We start from the raw sequence: 22,566 nt of genomic DNA, 5'->3' as shown, positions 1-22,566 counted from the left end.
ACGCTCCGTGCTGATTTCCGGAGTCCGTTTGTGTAAATAGATTATCCAGCAGTTGTCGCGTTATCCCCGGTGCTGAGCTGTGCTGTACATTGGTAAGAGATGGCAATGCAACAAAGAATGCATTTCAATAGTACATTTGAGCCCTGGAGATAAGACTAGAGAAGTGCAAACATTTTCCATGACCGATCTGTAAAAGCTTAGGGCATCGTCAATGGAAAACGGAGACAACTAGCCAGGTTCTCCAGCATTTCATGCTGGCAGCTTTCAGAGGATGGAGCTGATGGGAGTTATGTACCGAATGAGGCCAAGGATCGGATTGGTCCTAGTTTCAAGCCAATCAAATGCTCAGTGCACTAGTCTTGGCTATTTGATTGACATGTATGGGTCACTTTCACTGCTAGTATGGAGATCTCATGCTTGGATGTGACAGGCTGGAAGCCAGTGTGATTAAGGGCGAGATGTACTTAACTTTGGAGAGTGATAAAGTGTACGGAGACAGAGCGGTCTATTTACTAAGCCTTGGATGGAGATAAAAGTACCAACCAATCAGGGGATAAGGTCGCTAGGTCCACAGTATGGAGGTCGACACAAGCAATAGGGTGGAAGGTCGATACAAGCATTAGACGGACAATAGGAAGGTCGACAGTCAAAAGTTTTTTTCACGTTTTATTTTTTATTTTTATATATTTAAATAAACAGGCGGTCTTTCATAGCCTACCATCCAGTGTGAGTGTGGAGGGAGACTATAATAGTGTGCCAAGCGCAGCGAGGCACCGCACCCGAATAATGATAGGGGACGTGGAACACTGATACGGGGCCCATGTTGACATTTGGGTTGAAAAATAGTAAAAAAAAAACGTATGTGGACCTGTATGTCAACATTTATAGTGTCGACCCTATGACCCATACCCCCAATCAGCACCTAACTCCATTTTTAAAACACGGGCAGATTTATTAAGCCTGGCGAAGTGATAAAGTGGGCGGTAATAATGCAACAGCCAACCAACTCCCAACTGCCATTTTTAAAACCCAGACTGTAACATGGCAGTTAGGAACATTGGCTGGACCATTATCCCATCCCTCTTTATAATTTCACCAGGCTTAATAAATTTGTCCCACAGCAGTTAGGAGCTGATTGGCTGGTATTTTGTCTCCCGCCAATGCTTAGTAAACAGGCCCCAAAGTACAAGCAAATCAGCTCCTAACTGCCATGTGACAAACGACAGGAGCTGATTGGTTAGTACTTTATCTTTCTCTGAGGCTTTGTACATCTGCCCCTATATAATGTATATAGTAAGTAAAAGCCCCCTTAATGTAACGTGCTGCAGAGACGTTTCCTCTCAGCTGCTGATGTTGGACCCTAAATCATCGGGCAGCCGCCACTTTCATCCTACTGAGGGAAACTACTTCTGTTAATGGAAAAGTAAAAATCATAATTGGTTTTATTCCCGGAGGCTCTCGGAATTACTTCCAGAATTTAATGGAATTGTTAAATCACCAACTTAAGCGATTTCCATAAACAATGTCCGATGAGGAGCCGCGACTCTTCCTGTCCGCTTCCTTTCTTCTAAGATATGCCCTATGGAGAAGAGAACATTAGTCTGCAATAAAATAAGACACCCCGGGGTCTGGCAGGACCTGGATAACTGGGGTCCCGGCTCTGCCAGTTGTGCCGTTTGATTTTTCTGATTAAAATCTGCTTAGAGAGCAGTATAGTGTGATCTGTCTGATTGTGCGCCAGGGGAGCTTACGACCTGACAGCACATATGACAGTGCGCGACCGCGGTTAGAGTGTGGCCAAGCAGCGGTGTTGTCATTCCAAGGCCAGAACTTCCCGAACACAGTCCTCACAGGGACGTGCAGTCAGGGGAGGCAGGGGAGGCAGTGCCTCACCTGTCATAAATGATTAAAAGAAAATTACAAAACTATTTATAACACATATAGTGTGTTATAAATATCTTCATTTTCTTTTATTATTTATGAGGTGGCACACTGTGGGAGTCTAGGAGGCAGCGGGAGCTGTGCCTCCCGCTGACAATTGGAAAATGTCAGCAGCGGGGGGCAGGACTAAGCCGCGGGAAGAAAACAGGCTGAAAAGCCCATTAAAAATCAATGAGAAAGCGGCATCTACACATCTGCCTCAGTGACAGGGACGCACGTCCCTGTGACTGAAGCAGATGTGATAGGACAGCGGATCAGGCTGTCACACACTGACAGCCTGTATCCGTTGTCATGCTAAACTGTGGTGGCTGCGCTGTCTCCTGAGACCCCACCAGGAGGCCCTGCTCCCGTTCTTCCTCCTGCCGCAACTAGAGCTCCGGCATCAGCATTTCAGGGTGGCCTTATTCACCTCCCTCCTGCCGCCACCGTGGCTCCCGGCTGCCGCCGCTGCTAGAGCCCTAGCTCACCTCTATCCTCCCGCCGCCGCGTGACAGGCTCCCCTGCATAGGCGTGCGCACGGGGGGGTGCACAGGCACCTCCTAAAGAACAGAAGTGGCCAGCCGCCATAGATGGGGTCGAGAACGAGAAGTAATGTCCTGCGCTAGACGCCGGGGCACTTGTCCCCCAGTGGCAGCTGTTACAGCCGCCGGGGTGGGCTGTGACAGCAGACAGCTGACTTCCATGTGCGAAGTTTCAGCCTGCGCAGGGAGCTGTTAAACAGCAGCACGCATGCTGCAATGAATGAGATGGAAGTCACGGCAGTCGGGGTACTTTACCTTCTCTGCCCACCCCACTGCCTATCTACTGCATCTCGCACGCCTGCTACCTGCCGCCCACCCCATCTTCCGGTTGCTGTCTGCCCAGAGTCCAGGGTTAGGTAAGGGGCAGATATATATATATATATATATATATATATATATATATATATATATATATATATATATATATATATATATATATATATATATATATATATATATATATATATATATATATATCTCAATGCCTTAAGTGTCTTAATGTAAGTATTAAAGTGTAAAAAAAGTCCTACAACGGACTGTGTATGATTTCTGGCTGTGTGCACTCTTTCATAAGTGTACATCTATATGGACCAGTGTAATGTGCTGCCAAAGTGAGGAAACAATTTTTTTTTTTAAACTTTAAAACCACACAAATGTGTAACTACTTGATTCTCCCCTGTCTTTTGATATGTGGTTAGCTTATACTGTACTGTAAGTAATTATATAGGAACATATTCACATTACTAATGTGCTGTCTCATAAAGTCTCAAGGGGGCACCTTGTTGGGCTGTGCTCCGGATTGCTTTCCAGGAGTGGGATATATGTTGTACAATATCATACCACGATGAGAGTGGGGAATATCTATATATATATATATATATATATATATATATATAAAGAAATATGCGGCACTCGGGAGTCTTCATGAAACAAGGTTATATTATGTAAGTACCATACAGGGGGGACAGGGGTACAGAGAAGTGAAAAAGGGATAGGGAGACAGAAAGGAGAAGGGACGGAGGACAGGGGGTTGGAGAGGTGCAGGAGGGACAGGGGGATGGAGAGGTGCATGTGGGGCAGAGGGATGGAGAGGTGCACAGAGGACGAAGAGGTACATGGGGGACATATAGGTGCAAGGAGGATGGAGAGAGCTACTGAGGGACATAGAGACAGAGAGGTGTAGGTGCAGGGGGATCGGGGTCAGAGAGGTACAGGTAGCACAGGGGCCGGTGAGGTTCATGGGGGATGGAGAGGTACAGAGAAGGGGGAAGTGAGAGATGTAAGGGTGACAGGGGAACGGAGAGGTGGATATAAGTTGAGAGTAAGAGGTGACATGATGGAGAAGTACAGGGGAACAGGGAGGTGCAGGGTTACAAGGAGATAGAGAGGTACAAGGAAGGAGGAAATGAGAGGATAGGAGGACAGAGAGATGTAGGGAAGGAGGGAGAGGTCACGGGAATGGAGAAATGCAGGGAAGGATGAAGTGAGAGGTGCATCCAGTCCCAGTGTGCCCAGTCTGCTGCCCCAGTATGTCAATAGCAAGTGCACTGCTACTGTGCTACAGCCCTGTTTGTGCTGTCCCAGAGTCCACCTGAGCCCTCCAAGCATGTCATCCCCCATGGCATGAAGGCCCTAGTATCGAACATTAACGCCCTGGCATCAAGCATGAAACCCCTAGCAATTAACATGTAGGTAAACTATTCTTATATAGCATCATATGTAATAGCCATTACGGTGTGTCGTAGAATATGTAATGTGCATTATGACGTGTGGCATAGTGTGTAATGGGCATCACATGTGTCAAATAATGTGTAATGGGCATCAGTTTTTGGCATAATGTGTACTGGGCATCATGGTGTGTGGCATAATGTGTAATGAGCATCATTGTGTGAGGTGTAATGGGCATCATGGTGTGAGGTGTAATGGGTATGATGGTCTGAGGCGTAAAGTGTAATTGGCACCATGGTGTAATGGGCATTACGGTGTGTGAGATAATGGCATAATGGGCATTACGGTGTGTGGCATAATGTGTAGTGGGCATTACAGTGTGTAGCATAATGTGTCATTACGGTGTTATATATTTTATAGGACTCATTCATATTTCACAAAAGTGCCTGCCTCACCTGACAATAAGCTCACCGCACGTCACTGTACGGCACACTTAGCATCACCCCTGGACTAATACAGCACACTTGGCAGCACCCCATGAACAGGGGCGGATTGGGGATTAAAACCAGCCCAGGAAATATGCATGCCTCCCAACATCGGGTGTATTTAAAAAAGGGACCTATTGCGCCCCTAAGGCGTGCCCGTTTTTTGGGGGGTGTGGCCTAGTGGTATGGGTGCGTGGTCTATTTAAGCAAGGTCACACCCCATTTTTGCCACTGTGGGGGCATGGGTCGCGGCTCTCTGAGCTACTGGCTATGTGCCCAGCCCATCAGGCTGCAGAATAGATGCTGGGGAGAAGGGACGAAGGTGGCAGAGGAAACAGGGTGAGAGGAGGAACGAAGGTGGCGGAGTAAGCAGGGTGGGAGGAGGGTCGAAGGTGGCAGAGGAAGCAGGTTGGGAGGGGGATGCAGGGTGCAGAGGACTTTGTGGAGGAGATGGGAGCATAAACATACTGAGCTACCATCAAGTCCAGCAGTGGCAAGAAATGGACATCCCACAAAGGCCCGGCGGCGGCTGGGAAGGGACCGGGAGCACCCCACCTGAGCGCCTGGTGGCGGCAAGGAAGGGACCCTGGTGCACCCCACCTGGGTGCCAGGTGGCGTAAGGGAAGAGATACAGGTGCTCTCTGTTGGGGCACTCAGCGGCAGCTGGAAGAGACACAGGCGCTTCCCCCGCTTGGGCGCCCAGCAGCAGCTGGAAGACACCCGGGTGCAGCGGTTTAGGATAGAAGCAGCTCACTGGCCCACATAGAGCACTGTGTGTGTGTGTATATATATTTTACACACACACATAGATAGATCAACATGAACATTAACAGTGATACACACTGTGCCGCGCGCCGTGGCTGATGACGTGGATTGGAAGGGCTGGGTATCTGGATGGATGCAGGGCCTACTCTGTGAGTGCCGCCTGAACTTTCTTGGCTACAAAGGGACTGTTTGTGCAACTATGTCATGCCCGCAAGTGTGCCCACTTATTGAGTCTGTGAAACTTGTAGTTCCATGACAGCTGAGGAGGCACACGTTAACTGTGTAATACAACATCATAATGTTAACAGCCTTAGGGGCGGGATGTTCTAACATCCGCTGCCCTGTATCGCCCCCCTGCGCCGGCCACCGCATTCTGAATGATCGCATATTCTCTAACATATGCGGTCATTAACGCAATGGGCAGCTTTCTGATTGTATGCTGTATTTGATTGACAGATGGAAGCTGGCAGCTGATTGGCTGTCTAGCCTAAAGTGCTTTACATACCTCCCTGATGGTACCACTGGCTAAGACTCCACCTCAGCGGTCCATTGTGACATCACAAGCGACCCACTGTGACATCACAAGCGACCCACTGTGACATCACAAGCGGCCCACTGTGACATCACAAGAGGCCCACTGTGACATCACAAGAGGCCCACTGTGACATCACAAGAGGCCCAAAAAATCTTTTTTTTTTTCGTCTGCAAGAAACTGTACTTTTTTGTATTGCATTTGTTGCATTGTTTATATTTTTTATATATTTTTGCATATATTTGCTTCATAAATAAAGTTGTATTTTTAAGAAAAAGAAGAAATTTCTGGAATAACTCTTTACCTTCTGAAATCCTGCAAATCCCACATATATTGCATATTTACCCCGCGCTGCAGATTATCCCTACTTTGCATAAAAATCGTTTATTGAAATAACCTCAGGTTGAATATTTCTACTTGGGATCCAGCCGCTGCAGGGGGGAGAGCGCTGGAGACTGGGTGGACTGACCCGTGTTTATAGAGGCGGTATTTCATGCCCTACCATCCACTAGGGCGTGGTGGGAGAATAAAGTAGTGTGCCCGAAGCATCGCGAGCAAAGTGAGCGATGCGAGGGGCTGCGGTTTACATACAACTGTGTCCATGTCGACTGTGCCGACATTCGGGTAAAAAAACTGCAAAAAAAACCATGTCGACCTTCCGAACTGTCAACCTAACACATGTCGACCAAACGCTGTTTCGACCTAAACCCACGTCGACATTGACCCATGTCGACCTTGCCACCTGTCGACCTTCACCTATGTTAACCTAGACACTTGTCGACCTTCCCAACTGTCGACCCAACGGTGTCGACCTAATGACTGTCGACCTAAGTGTGGTCGACAATACAATCCACACCCGATAAATCAAAGCAAGGGGTTCTATGCACCTAGATTGTACGGTATGCTTATATTAAAAATGTGAGGAGATATTTGGAGGTAATTAAATTGGGAATTAACTGTAGTCTGGGATTTCCGGGTAGATTCTTCTTTGTGGGGAAGAATTGCTATCAGCAAACCATGGGGATGATTCTGGTTCACTTGCAAAAGCTAAATCTCTCTCTAATAGACAAAACCATGTGCACTGCAGGTGGGGCAGAGAGAGTTAGATTTGGGTGCGTTATTTTGTTTCTGTGCAGGATAAATACTGGCTGCTTTATTTTTACACTGCAATATAGAAGTCAGATTGAAGTACAAACCCAACCCAAATCTAACTCTCTGTGCACATGAGATGTCAGACTCATTTTGCATTTGTCGAGTTAAAGATGCACTCCATGACATTTCCCTAATTCCTATGGATATGAACAGTAGTGGTGGAATGGAGAGCGCAATTGATTAAGAGGGTGCTGCCCATTATAACATAAAAGGGGGTACCCCGTCCCCCAATGGACAAACATATGATATAATGAATAGTGTGGCGCAACCTTCTTAAAAGATGTTCACACTGGTATTTGTGAAAAAACAACATTTATTTGAACATATATTTGCATTCAAGTAATGTGCGTCCAGTAAAAGTGTTCTAGTGCCAAGGTGCAGAATTTTCAGTAGTCCAGAGGCATAGATGTAGCAGCAACGCATTTCGGAGACCTCAATGTCTCTTTTTTCAAGCTGGGTTTGAAATGAAATGGTCCCTGTTCTCCTTTCGTACCGATTTCCTGGGTAGTGGACCAATCATGTTACCGCTATTTTTGAGGTCTGGAAGTGCCCTGCGGTCTACCCGGCACTTCCGGTTGCGTTCCACCTCACGATCGCGCATTCCGCTTCCGGTTTTGTTAATTTCGGTGACAGTTTAATTTCTTCATTATTCTTCCTCTCCAACAATAACCAGTAAGGCACAGATGAGGGCAAATCATTTATCCGTATTTCTGGAGGTGTTTATGCGGAATGGCTGCTCCTCTAAATACCTTTCTGTGCCATACTTTAGTATTCCGGAACTGTCCATCCCTGTTTCCCGGGAGCGCCACCCCAATAACAATCCATATTCATCAGATGGGACAATATCAGGAATACACGTGAGGAGAGAAGAATATATAATAAATACAAATGAATTAAAAAATACAGTAAAAAAGTGTAATAATGATAAAAGCATCTACTGTACATCATGAGCTTTTTAAGGTAATCTTGTAAAAACCATTTGAGCTCAAAATCAGAGTTATGACCATTGGGAACAAGTGTGTTTTACATAAACATCCATTTCATCTCATTCTGGGACAGTTTGGTTTTTAGATCTCTATTCTTCCAAGTCAGGGGCGGATTGGGGATTAAAACCAGCCCGGGAAATATCTTGAAGCAGCCCTAATGGGGGGGGGGGGAGGGGCTATATTATGTCATAATAATGGCACTGAGGGTTTAAAAGCAGAGCTCAGCCAGATAAGAAAGAAAATGCAAATGCACCTGAAGTACAGAGACCAATAACATTAACATGGGGGACATTGAGGTTCTTAGCACAATAATGTGAGCCCACCTACCACGTCAAGGTGACCTCATCAGGTGGGTGGAGGGGAGGGGATTTTTTATAATTTTTTTTTCTTTTTCTTTTTTATTATTTGGAGGAGGAGGGGGAGACTGTGCTGGGCTATTCTATGCTGTACTTAGCTAAGCTTTACTAAGACCATGAGGGTTTAAAAGCAGAGCTCAGCCAGAAAGGAAAGCAAACGCACATGAAGTACAGAGACCAATAACAGTAACATGGGGGACATTGAGGTTCTTAGCACATTAATGTGAGCCCACCTACCACGTCAAGGTGACCTCATCAGGTGGGGTGGAGGGGCGGGTTTTTTTTTTTTTTTTTTTTTTTCATTTTTTTTTTTTATTGTTTTGTTTTTTATTATTTTTTTTTTTTTATAATTTTTTTTTTTTTTTCATTTTTTTTATATTTTTTTTTTTGTTTTGTTTTTTATTATTTTTTTTTTTTTTTTTTGGGAGGAGGGGGAGACTGTGCTGGGCTATTCTGTGCTGTGCTTAGCTAAGCTATACTAAGACCATAGTCTTAGCATAGCATAGCTAAGCATAGCATAGCATAGAATAGCATAGCATAGATAGATTTAGCTAAGATTATGTTAAAACTATGCTAATCTATGCTGTACTTAGCTATGCTATACTAAGAACATGGTCTTAGCATAGCATAACTGAGCATAGCATAGATTAGCACAGTCTTAGCATAATCTTAGCTAAGAATATCTCTGATATTCTATGCTGTGCTTAGCTAAGCTATACTAAGACCATAGTCTTAGCATAGCATAGCATAGCATAGATAGATTTAGCTAAGATTATGTTAAAACTATGCTAATCTATGCTGTGCTTAGCTATGCTATACTAAGACCATGGTCTTAGCATAACATAACTAAGCATAGCATAGATTAGCACAGTCTTAGCATAATCTTAGCTAAGAATATCTCTGATATTCTATGCTGTGCTTAGCTAAGCTATACTAAGAACATGTTCTTAGCATAGCATAGCTAAGCACAGCATAGAATTTCATAGTAGTCTCACCAAGTTGGTTGGGGGAGGGAGGGGGGGGGGGTTAATCTGAGTCAGTTGTCACCCTACAGCATGCACGTCTCATCATTTTGGAGACCCTTGACCTGAGCGAGCGAGGTTTCATCTGCTCGGCTGGGGAAGCAGGTGTGCATGCGGCAGCATCAGTTTTCATCTCTTCCGGCATGGGCAGGAGCATGACTGATGGCTTTGGCAGGAGCATGACTGATGGCTTTGGCAGGAGCATGACTGATGGCTTTGGCAGGAGCATGACTGATGGCTTTGGCAGGAGCATGACTGATGGCTTTGGCAGGACCATGTCTGATGGCTTGGGCAGGACCTCATCTGATGGCTTGGGCAGGAATCCCGTCTCCGGCTTGACCGGGACTGCCATCTTCAGCTTGACCGGGACTGCCGGCTTCGGCATCACCGGGACTGCCGGCTTCGGCATCACCGGGACTGCCGGCTTCGGCATCACCGGGACTGCCGGCTTCGTCATCGCCCGGACTGCTGGCTTCGTCATCGCCCGGACTGCTGGCTTCGGCATCGTTGGGACTGCCGGCTTGGCCCTGCCCTGGGTCACTGGCTTGCCCCTGGCCTGGGTCACTGGCTTGGACTTGCCCTGGGTCACTGGCTTGACCGGGACTGCCATCTTCAGCTTGACCGGGACTGCCGGCTTCGGCATCACCGGGACTGCCGGCTTCGGCATCACCGGGACTGCCGGCTTCGGCATCACCGGGACTGCCGGCTTCGGCATCACCGGGACTGCCGGCTTCGGCATCACCGGGACTGCCGGCTTCGGCATCACCGGGACTGCCGGCTTCGGCATCACCGGGACTGCCGGCTTCGTCATCGCCCGGACTGCTGGCTTCGGCATCGTTGGGACTGCCGGCTTGGCCCTGCCCTGGGTCACTGGCTTGCCCCTGGCCTGGGTCACTGGCTTGATCTTGGCTGGCGTTAGATCTGAAAATACAGAGACCGGCCCATGTTTGGGTACCACAGGCCGAAACTGAGGCCGATGTGGTTTTGCTGACAGTTCAGCAGGCATGACAACTGACTCTTCTGCTTTCAGCTCTCTAAGGTGTGACTTGTCTTCTCAAGAGGCTGCAGCAGAATGAGGACAGTAACTCTGGGCACTCATATTTATAGGCTCGCCATTGCAGAATTCTAAAATAGAATGTTGGCAGCAGCAGAATTCTAAAATAGAATGTTGGCAGCAGCAGAATTCTAAAATAGAATGTTGGCAGCGGCAGAATTCTAAAATAGAATGTTGAAAACACAGTATTGATCCTTGCACTTACCGTATATACTCGAGTATAAGTCGACCCGAATATAAGCAGAGGCACCTAATTTTACGACAAGAAACTGGGAAAACTTATTGACTCAAGTGGGGCCTTCACTCGAGTATAAGCCGAGGTGGGCTTTTTCAACATAAAAACTGTTCTGAAAAAGTAGGCTTATACTCAAGTATATATGGTACTTGTAACTAAGGGCCTTATTTTGGTTCATTCTTTCTGACAAAATCCTTCTTAGATGGGCAAAACCATGTGCACTGCATGTGGGGCAGATGTAACATGTGCAGAGAGAATTAGATTTGGGTGGGGTTTTACTTCAAAGTGAGATCTATATTGCAGTGTAAAAATAAAGCAGTCAGTATTTTCCCTGCACAGAAACAAAATTACTCATCCAAATCTAATTCTGCATATAAAACTGCAAAAAAACCATGTTGACCTTCCGACCTGTCGACCTAACCCATGTCTACCAAACGCTGTTTCGAACTAAACCCATGTCGACATTGTCCCATGTCGACCTTGCCACCTGTCGACCTTCACCTGTGTCAACCTAGACACTTGTCGACCTTCCCAACTGTCGACCCAACGGTGTCGACCTAATGACTGTCGACCTAAGTGTGGTCGACAATACAATCCACACCCGATAAATCAAAGCAAGGGGTTCTATGCACCTAGATTGTACGGTATGCTTATATTAAAAATGTGAGGAGATATTTGGAGGTAATTAAATTGGGAATTAACTGTAGTCTGGGATTTCCGGGTAGATTCTTCTTTGTGGGGGAGAATTGCTATCAGCAAACCATGGGGATGATTCTGGTTCACTTGCAAAAGCTAAATCTCTCTCTAATGGACAAAACCATGTGCACTGCAGGTGGGGCAGATGTAACATGGGCAGAGAGAGTTAGATTTGGGTGCGTTATTTTGTTTCTGTGCAGGATATATACTGGCTGCTTTATTTTTACACTGCAATATAGATGTGAGATTGAAGTACAAACCCAACCCAAATCTAACTCTCTGTGCACATAAGATGTCAGACTCATTTTGCATTTGGAGAGTTAAAGATGCACTCCATGACATTTCCCTAATTCCTATGGATATGAACAGTAGTGGTGGAATGGAGAGCGCAATTGATTAAGAGGGTGCTGCCCATTATAACATAAAAGGGGGTACACCGTCCCCCAATGGACAAACATATGATATAATGAATAGTGTGGCGCAACCTTCTTAAAAGATGTGCACACTGGTATTTGTGAAAAGACAACATTTATATGAACATAAAAATGCATGCAAAAAAGCAGAAAAAGGTACTTTGTGAATACAAATACTACTTGGATGATGTGCTCTGATCCTGGATATAATCAATGATAAACTTAATGGTATCTCACCATGTAGACATACTGCGGTGGACTATGCCTGGTGGACAAGTCACCACCGCAGTCGGCATTGGTAGGTGAAGTCACAGGCAGAGAAGTGCAAGCGCATCCAAGTAAAGTGCGTCCAGTAAAAGTGTTCTAGTGCCAAGGTGCAGAATTTTCAGTAGTTCAGAGGCATAGATGTAGCAGCAACGCATTTCGGAGACCTCAATGTCTCTTTTTTCAAGCTGGGTTTGAAATGAAATGGTCCCTGTTCTCCTTTCGTACCGATTTCCTGGGTAGAGGACCAATCATGTTACCGCTATGTTTGAGGTCCGGAAGTGCCGTGCAGTCTACCCGGCACTTCCGGTTGCGTTCCACCTCACGATTGCGCATTCCGCTGATATGTGGTTAGCTTATACTGTACTGTAAGTAATTATATAGGAACATATTCACATTACTAATGTGCTGTCTCATAAAGTCTCAAGGGGGCACCTTGTTGGGCTGTGCTCCGGATTGCTTTCAAGGAGTGGGATATATGTTGTACAATATCATACCACGATGAGAGTGGGGAATATCTCTATATATATATATATATATATATATATATATATATATATATATATATATATATATATATATATATATATATATATATATATATATATATATATATATATATATATATATATATATATATATATATGTAAGTACCATACAGGGGGGACAGGGGTACAGAGAAGTGAAAATGGGATAGGGAGACAGAAAGGAGAATGGACGGAGGACAGGGGGTTGGAGAGGTGCAGGAGGGACAGGGGGATGGAGAGGTGCATGGGGGGCAGAGGGATGGAGAGGTGCACAGAGGACGAAGAGGTACATGGGGGACATATAGGTGCAAGGAGGATGGAGAGAGCTACTGAGGGACATAGAGACAGAGAGGTGTAGGTGCAGGGGGATCGGGGTCAGAGAGGTACAGGTAGCACAGGGGGCGGTGAGGTTCATGGGGGATGGAGAGGTACAGAGAAGGGGGAAGTGAGAGATGTAAGGGTGACAGGGGAACGGAGAGGTGGATATAAGTTGAGAGTAAGAGGTGACATGATGGAGAAGTACAGGGGAACAGGGAGGTGCAGGGTTACAAGGAGATAGAGAGGTACAAGGAAGGAGGAAATGAGAGGATAGGAGGACAGAGAGATGTAGGGAAGGAGGGAGAGGTCACGGGAACGGAGATATGCAGGGAAGGATGAAGTGAGAGGTGCATCCAGTCCCAGTGTGCCCAGTCTGCTGCCCCAGTATGTCAATAGCAAGTGCACTGCTACTGTGCTACAGCCCTGTTTGTGCTGTCCCAGAGTCCACCTGAGCCCTCCAAGCATGTCATCCCCCATGGCATGAAGGCCCTAGTATCGAACATTAACGCCCTGGCATCAAGCATGAAACCCCTAGCAATTAACATGTAGGTAAACTATTCTTATATAGCATCATATGTAATAGCCATTACGGTGTGTCGTAGAATATGTAATGGGCATTATGACGTGTGGCATAGTGTGTAATGGGCATCACATGTGTCAAATAATGTGTAATGGGCATCAGTTTTTGGCATAATGTGTACTGGGCATCATGGTGTGTGGCATAATGTGTAATGAGCATCATTGTGTGAGGTGTAATGGGCATCATGGTGTGAGGTATAATGGGTATGATGGTCTGAGGCGTAAAGTGTAATTGGCACCATGGTGTAATGGGCATTACGGTGTGTGAGATAATGGCATAATGGGCATTACGGTGTGTGGCATAATGTGTAGTGGGCATTACAGTGTGTAGCATCATGTGTCATTACGGTGTTATATATTTTATAGGACTCATTCATATTTCACAAAAGTGCCTGCCTCACCTGACAATAAGCTCACTGCACGTCACTGAGTCCTCAGCAGTCCAAGTTTTAAGCATATCTATGCTTGTCCACAGGTACATTAGTCAATTTGATTTGGGTGCCAGTCGGGATCCCAACAGTCATTTACCCGATGTCGGGATCCCGACTGTTAGAACCCCGACAGACGGGTTCCGGCGGCCACCGGCTGTTCCTCCTCCTGGGGGGTCCACGACCCCCATAGAGGGAGAATAGAATAGGTAGCGAGCGTGCCTGCAGTGAGCCTGCAAGGGGCTTTGTTGCGCTCACCATGCTGTCTGAGTCCGGCCAGTTTCATTCAAACCACCATTCTCAATGCCGCTACCTGTGACGTGGTTGGCTCTTTCAGATGTGATGAAGCGATGCTAACCACTGTGCTACTTACATGACTTTCATGCAGAACTAGCAATATCTTCCTGGGAAGTGGGCAGTGAAATTAGATCAAATAAAAAAAAATGTGCGTGTGTCTGTGTTTGTGGGAATTGATGTCAGCATTCTGGTTATAAGACAGACTTTAGGTTTATACATGAGACATTTACACATACTGAGCCTCCTGTCCGTCCTCAGCCCTGGCTTTTAAACTCCGCAAGATAATGTTCTCCTGTAAACACATAAATCAATGTTCAATCCAGCATGTAAATCACTGACTGCTGCTCCATCCTAATAGGTGGTAAAGGTCTCGGTGGTGCATGCTGGGAGCGGTGTAAGCCAAGGGTGCTGTAATACAGATCTGGTGAGGCTGCGGCTGTCCCCTTGTTGTAGCGCAACCATAACATGGGTATGATAGACCTCCTCTCTCTGGTGCTGGAAGGAATGGGGTACGCAGTCAACAGGGGATACATCTTATTTTCTGCAAATAGGGATCCTATCGCTAAAAAAGAGGGGATCATCGGGATCTGGTCCAGAATGTGGACATTTTGTCAACATGGTCAAAATGTTGACATAGGTTATTAGTGTTAGTTAGTCAGGCTAAAATAGTGAAAAACCTTGTCAACATAATTAAGGCATGGTGTAGCGATCCCAGCGCTTAGGATGCCGAAGATGAGAAGAACGACAGCGGAATATCGATGTCGGGATCGTGACACCCAGGTGGCAAGTATGCTACCGCCCCCCCCCCCCCTTTCCCATAGTGCCTAACCGTAATCGGCAAGTCCATATAATGTCCCAGTTGAAATACTGTCGCCGTATCCTACCACATACATTTCTACCAGTTCTGTTACTTTAAGCTTTTGGTCACTTTGGGTTTTTATCAGTGATTATACGGTTTAGTTCCATGTGCGCTGAGCGTTTGGTAGTCCTGCGAGGTATTCGCTTGTCTGGTGCGCTCAGCGCATGTGGCAGTTCCGAGGAATAAGTGGGCTTTCGGATAAAGGGGGCTTCGACTCGTTTTGATTCCATTTTAATGATGGCGGTGGTTGGATTTCTTGTTATTGTCTTCCCAGGCCTCCCATGGAAGCAGCTGCCAGACTATTACTGACTTTTCCATTTCGGATACTGAGATGACATGAAGGAGCAGACATGACCGCGGTCACCCTCCAGCTGTTGTGCTGCCGGCAGAACTGAGAGCCCTTATGGCAATGTATGATGAGGACCTCTCCAACAACGCTTTCTACCTAGCTATACAGAAGCAGAGACCAGACCTGATCGACAAAGTCGCAGAAGTCCATGGTATAGTAAGTACTGGGGGTGTGTCTAACAGTGGGCGTCATCGGCTGTGAGCGCTGACTGCTGTGGATTCTGTATCATTTTATTACTTGGGGTAACAAATTGGATATGGGTGCGCAATCCCTACTGCTAAATAACAAATTACATATGACCACTCTCTGGTAAAAATAAAAGTATTTTATAAATTTTTGCACAATGGCCCTTATTCTGGTTGGTGCGGTAATATCCGCGTGCGTTCGTGCCGCCGATGTTTTGTGTCTGCGCATGTGCAGAGGCGTCTCTGCGCATGTGCGAGTGGGGCGTACGGCCAAATCCCATATGAAATGTGGACACTCCGAACAAGGGGAGGAGAGGGGCGTGAAGGGCTATTTGGGCTCATTACCATATGCATACGCCCCGCGTTTCATGGGCGTTCCCATGCAAACGCTGGGCGTACGTATGGTAATGCAGTCATGATGCACATGTAGGGGGCGGACATATGACATCGCCGGATGTCAGCTGCCCGCCCAGATCCCTGCTTTTGCACGGAAAAATGTCCGTGTGGTCTGAGGTTGCGGGAGCTGGTGGACCACTCGGTCCTGCAATCGATGGTCTGCGACCATCGAATGATGGGGGAGGTTCCCTGAGATGGAGGAGGCGTATTCCATGAAAAATACACGTGCGGTCCATTCGGCCAGCTTCTTACCGCGTACGGACGGAGTTGGCGATCCGTATGGAAGGCGGGGTTTCGCACGCACGGTCCTGGCCGCATATTCGGATCCGGCCTCACCGATCAGAATAAGGCCCAATGACACAATGTTTCGGGGTATATAATTTATAAAATATACTTGGAAAAGGTAAAATGGGAGTGTCTCCTAATACCGGTATACATAAACTGGACAAACATACATAAAACATAAAAGTCCTCTGGGGCCTGATTCAGCTCCTTATATTGGGACAGATGGTGTAATAAACAATCCAGATTTGTGCCCAATTGGGTAAGAACAAAGTCCTGCAATCAGGATAGTGGGGTCCTGTAAATCAGGATATCCGCTGTATATAAGTTGGTGTGGGGGTCTTGGAGGGTTTGGGAAGGGTTTGCCTTGTATCCAGATGCTCACTGACCACAAAAATCAAAACGTCTGCTGGCAGACGTCACTCCTGCTGTAATGTCTTAAAAACAGTCTGGAGTCCGATGTTTTTAAGACATTACAGCAGACATTACAGCAGGAGCAGGAGTGACATCTGCTAGCAGACGTTTTGATTTTTGTGGTCAGTGAGCATCTGGATACAAGGTAAACCCTTCCCAAACCCTCCAAGACCCCGGCCTGCTGCCCCCACAAACCCCACTGTTCCGAATAATCTATTTGCCGTGGACGCTCGCAAACAGCGGCTGCACATGTGCATAAAAAAACTATGCGCAGTCACTAAAAAAAAAACGCTCCCCTGCGAGTACATGCAGGGGAGCATGTAAACTAGAATCACCCCCATACTGTAATGCCCTATTACCTAGTAGGGGAGGAAGACCTCTGCACTCTGTGCTCGTGTTATTTGACATTCCTCAGGGATTACTTCTAGGGCCCAGCTCTCACCCCCCCTATGTGGTACATTGTGGGAAATCTTATAGTAAATTGTTTTGATTTGACACGTGCCATTATTCGTTAAGTAGGAACAATACATCTACTCCACTTCATGCCAAGATACATCACTATCGGTACACTGGAGGGTAATCGTTACAGAGGCAGAGCGCAGCACCAACCCAGTTACTTTGCATACTATATGGAACTGGTCATCAGGTAGTGCGGCAGCTCACCCATTGGGTATTACTTCAACAGTCAGTGCCCAGTTGCAAACAATGCACTATGTCTCCCAGACGGCTTAGCTGGTGCACAGGTGTAGTCATTACTAACTCACGTTTCCCAGATCAACGAGCTGGTGCACAGGTGTAGTCATTACTAACTGTCATAGTTTCCAAACCACCTAGATATGGAACAGGTGCAATCACTAGGAACTCTCATGTTTCCCAGGCCACCCAGCTGGTGCACAGGTGTAGTCATTACTAACTGTCACATTTTCCCAACATGTGCTGCATTCATTCGTAATGAACACATTGTACAGATCCACAGGTGGTCTGGGAAACATGGACTGTTGCTAGCTCTCAAGGACCAGTTTGACCACCCCTGCAGTAGACTTTACAGTCACTGCCCCAGTGGTGCTTACACTTTATATTACCACACACACACATGGGATTAACCGGAGGTATAGCCCACACAAGCGTATACAAACTCCCTACAGATCATAGGGGGAAATCTAAGGCAAGACCTCAATGCTGTGGTTATTTGAGCGATAAGTCGACATGGTCAAAAGTTCAACATGGCAATGGTCGACACAGAAAATGATCATCATATTTTAGCACTTTTTCAGGCAGTCGCAGTTGTGCTTTTTATGCAAGACTTTGACTGATGCTGAGTCAGGCTCCAAGTGATGAAATCTAAAAACTAACAAAAAAACCCCTTCATGTCGATTTTTCATGCATCGACCTTCTGCGGTCGACCTAGGTACTGACCGTTTCACCTTTGACCTAGCATACCACACCTGTGCTGTGAGACGGCAATGCTCACCACTGCACCCACCGTAATGGGTAATGCATAAATGCTCCCGGGAGGGAGAAGCCATGTGGCAGAAGGACAGAACGCCGCAGTTTTTGCAATGAGAATTTTCTTTAATATAACATTTATGTTATCTGGATGCTCTGTCATTTAGATTCCCTGATAGGAGCTGGAGGATTATTGGAGGCATTGACCTCCGTAGCTGGGCTGTCTCGGATTAGTCTTGTGGTTGATCTTGTGATGGTCCTGAGAACGTCTATGTTCCTTCAGTGAGTGCTTGTGATTATGTGGCCTTGTCAGGCGTACAGTAACGCGCTTCTTTATCTGTGTCTGGTAACTGTGGATAATTCCTAAATCCACCACTTAATGGCGAGCGGTGCTAGTGTCAGCGCATATGTGTGCTGATAGTTCTGTCCTTGGTACGTAGAAGAGTCTGACAGTGTACATAGAACACCCCCCCCCATACCTATAGCCAATTACAGGTCCTCTGATCCTCTCCGTTGGTGCTGTGCAGCTTTGCTCCTAATTTCAGAAATGTCAGCGTACATCCATCAGACAGAGCGCGTGCTGATGGGCATGAAATGGTCGCATTTCTCACTTTATTAGGCTCAAAGGAAGCTCCGAGCAAGTTGCACATTGCGGAGCTCCGGATGATAATGACATTTGGGATTATTATAGGGATGGCCTGTTCTCAAATATTATCTGATTGTTTCCTGGAGGAAATTACATGCTGACAAAAACAGAATTATGCTTAAATTGCTTTCCCAGAGCCCTTATTAATCTTCTCATGCAAATAAGACCTTTTCCTCAATTAGAATGTTGTACAGATATTATCATGCTCAGCACTGCCGGAGTTCACGCTCTCAGTACATTACTTTGTAACTGAACTTTTACCCTTCGCCTCCTTCCCCGTATACCTTTTAAGACTGTATTACCTGGACCATCACTGCCGACCTCCTCTTAAACCTGCGTTCTCACTACCGGTCTCCTCCTCTGTACACACCTTATACCTGCTCTCTCACTGCCGTCCTCCTCCTCACTGCACACCTTATACCTACTCTCTCACTGCCGTCCTCCTCCTCACTGCACACCTTATACCTGCTCTCTCACTGCCGTCCTCCTCCTCGCTTATATATGCGTGTTAGCGCACCAGGCTGACTACTATGCCTATTTAAATGTTCGTCTCCAACCGGTGCTAACAAATTGTAAGATATAGGATCAGAAGAACTATAAATAGAGGTACGATTTGCAAAGTAAAAACACTTATTACACTTATAAAACATTTTTATTTGATCACTTCTCCCTTTAAATATCTAGTGCTGAGGGGTGCGTTGAGGCTATGTACTGGGCAAGGCGCCTGTTTGTAGCACCCTATGTCACCCTACTGCGCTTGCACTGTATTTTGCAATGTGTGTTCTGCAGCAGAGTTTGCGGTAGCTGTGCAGTTGTGGACCTGCATGTACTCCTGGTCCCCTTCCATGTAGATAAATCCGTATAATTGTCCAGTACCTGTATCGCCCACAGTGCCCTGTGTCCTGCACATTAACTTTCATGTTTGCCTTGTGCAGATAAGTACATACGGTGGGTGGGGGCGAGTGACCGTGGTCAGGAACTTGTGGCCTCTGGCATATAACTTTTCTGTGTGGTTTGGGATAGACAGGACCCAGGGACTCATTGTCCCAACTGTAACACCCTTCCCTGGGGTTTCATCCAGCTGACTGAGTTATTCGTCATCTGTCCCCTCTGGCACAGAGCACTGGATGTCTGAGTTGTGTATGTGGATTGCTTTATTTCATGGTTCTCACTCTGGTATACGTTCAGAATGTCAGCAATGTCTACATGTTGGCAAATACAACTACGACAGATGATTTATGACATTATTTTTTACCAATTTGTAGGTTGTGTGGGTGGGGGGGGGGGGGGGGGGTAGTTGAGGGAGAGGGATTTTTTTAAGTGTTTTTTTTTAAACTACCGGTATGTTTTAATGAAAAATACATGAAATCCTGCCTATTATAGTGATACTGTGAAACAGTGCATTCTAACTCTAGCAATACAAAGTTATTAGTATTTGATAATTATTTATTTTGTATCCTTCAATAAACCCATTATTTTACTTCTTATTATTCCTATTCAATCTGAATATATGTAGATAGACGAAACCTTTACAGCACAAAAGTACACTCCAAAGATAGATGACAATAAGAACATAAGTTGTGACTTTCTCCTGTCGTATAGGATTTTTAGGGAAGGAGTTTGTGGAATCTTCGCTGATGCTAGGCAGATTTAATACTTTTTTTGACTTAGGTTCATACTCCTTGTTTGTGTGTGTGTGTGTGTGTGTGTGTGTGTGTATTCACTGCATTGGTTCACACTCCCTATTTGTGTGTGTGTATGTATTCACTGCATTGGTTCACACTACCTATTTGTGTGTGTGTGTGTGTGTATTCACTGCATTGGTTCATTGGTCTGTGTGTGTCTGTGTCGCTTCTCGGCCTTTTGGCTAAGATCAAGTGTAGTATCTGTTCTTATCAGTTGGTATGGACTGGCCTCTGGCAGAGAATAGAGAAAGGCTGGACTGAGTAGCTGCTCTGATGGGCGGAGGGTGTGGGACCCCTCTTTTTTGCCTGGGAGTGGTGAAAAGTTTGGCTGAGTACCTTCACCTCTGCCTTTGGTAGGAGGTGTTGTTTCCGTAAATCCACTGGTAAGAGGGGGGGAAAAACACTGGGCCTAGTAGTTTGACTCTCCTGACGGGGTTCGTAGCCCCCGAAGGATGAGCAGCGAAAGGCTCAGTCTAGTATCCATTCCCAGGGAGCGGAGAAAAGCTGAGACCGAGTAGATTGGTCCAGGTTGGGGCAGGCCCTCAGCCTGGGCACAGCGAAAAGCTCAGCCTAGTATCTTAACCCTGGGAGCGGAGAAACACTGGGACTGAGTAGATTGCTCTTCCAAGGGGGGTGCAGCCCCTAAGGGAGTCTTTCGATAAGCCCAGTGGAGTACCCATTCCCATGCCAGGGGCTGGAAAATGCCTGCTGGTGAGACGGAGAAAAACTTTTTGGTCGGCTGCCTGGAGCCCGAGGCTGCACTGTGCCCCCGGGGTAACTCGGGGGTGCCTGATTTGCACTGGTGATGTCCAGCACCATGCACTGAATGGCACTAGCACCGCGCACTTCCCTCTAGGTTAGGCTACATGTCCTTACCTCGTCCTTTAGGATGGGGTAGGACAATTTTTTACACCCCCACCCCGGCCTTCTGGCTAGGGCCTCTTTTTATTTCTTTCTTTGATTTGCACTTTTGAGCACTTCACGTTTTTCGTTAGTTTGTCACGTTTTTTTGATTTGGGTAGTGCGGCTGTCCCTAACGGGCCTTCCGTTCCCCAAACGTGGCTGGGACTCTTCACCTTTTGGGGAGAGTCCCGGTCCCCTCGAGGGCAACCCCGAGCCGCAAGGCGGAGGGAAGCCTATGCGGGTCTCTCCAAACCTTCGGGTGCAGAGGACCCACCGTCCAAAACCCTTCCGGGGGTGGAGGAAACGCGGGTCTCTCTGAGCTTCGGCGAAGAGGACCCACCGATCCCTTTTTTCCCTTCCTCGGCCTTATGGTTGAGGGGGGTTAGGGGAACCATGGGGCCTTTCTCCTTTGGGAGAGGGTCCACACGTTCGTACGGCTGCCCCCTTTGCACGTGTTTAGGCACAGCACTGGTGGTGGTGGGAGCACACCTCGGGCTCCCTGAGTTTCTTCAAACTCAAACCTTATACCTGCCCTCTCCCTGCCGTCCTCCTCATTGCACACCTTATACCTGCTCTCTCACTGCCGTCCTCCTCGCTGCACACCTTATACCTGCCCTCTCACTGCAGGCCTCCTCCTCACTACACACCTTACACCTGCACTCTCACTGCTAACCTCCTTCTTACTACACGCCCTCTCACTGCCAGCCTCCTCACTGCACACCTTACACCTGCACTCACTGCCGGCCTCCTCACTGCACACCTTATACCTGCCCTCTCACTGCCACCCTCCTTCTCACTACACACCTTACACCTGCCCTCTCACTGCCGGCCTCCTCCTCACTGCACACCTTATACCTGCCCTCTCACTGCACACCTTATACCTGCCCTCTCACTGCCACCCTCCTTCTCACTACACACCTTACACCTGCCCTCTCACTGCCGGCCTCCTCTTCACTACACACCTTACACCTGCACTCTCACTGCGACCCTCCTTCTCACTACACACCTTACACCTGCCCTCTCACTGCCAGCCTACATCAAGTTCCTGTGTTCCATAGATGCAAAGATTCATAGGACAGAAGGGTAAATTTACTAAGATGGGAGATCTATTGAAAATTGGATGTTGCTATGGTCAACCAATAAGATTCTACTTATTTATGTC

The 22,566-nt window shown here is 46.9% G+C and overlaps 1 protein-coding gene and 1 pseudogene across 3 annotated transcripts in view; both read left to right on the top strand.

The window, feature by feature from the left end:
* ANKRD27 (ankyrin repeat domain 27) overlaps nt 1–22,566 on the top strand; it is a 63,026-nt gene that overhangs the window by 10,049 nt on the left and 30,411 nt on the right. For all 3 annotated transcript variants that reach the window (XM_083164438.1, XM_083164437.1, XM_083164436.1), the window contains exon 2: nt 15,373–15,603. In XM_083164438.1, the coding sequence (XP_083020564.1) occupies nt 15,502–15,603 (102 nt within the window). In that variant the 5' untranslated portion in view covers nt 15,373–15,501. The remainder of the gene's footprint in view (nt 1–15,372; nt 15,604–22,566) is intronic.
* Nucleotides 20,664–20,883, top strand: LOC146046478 (U2 spliceosomal RNA; annotated as a pseudogene).

The sequence above is a fragment of the Crinia signifera genome, chromosome 11 (assembly GCF_055691185.1).
Source record: "Crinia signifera chromosome 11, ASM5569118v1, whole genome shotgun sequence".
In the NCBI taxonomy this organism is placed as follows: domain Eukaryota; kingdom Metazoa; phylum Chordata; class Amphibia; order Anura; family Myobatrachidae; genus Crinia; species Crinia signifera.
The sequence above is the reverse complement of the archived record's forward strand: the minus strand, read 5'-3'. Positions and strand labels throughout refer to the sequence as shown.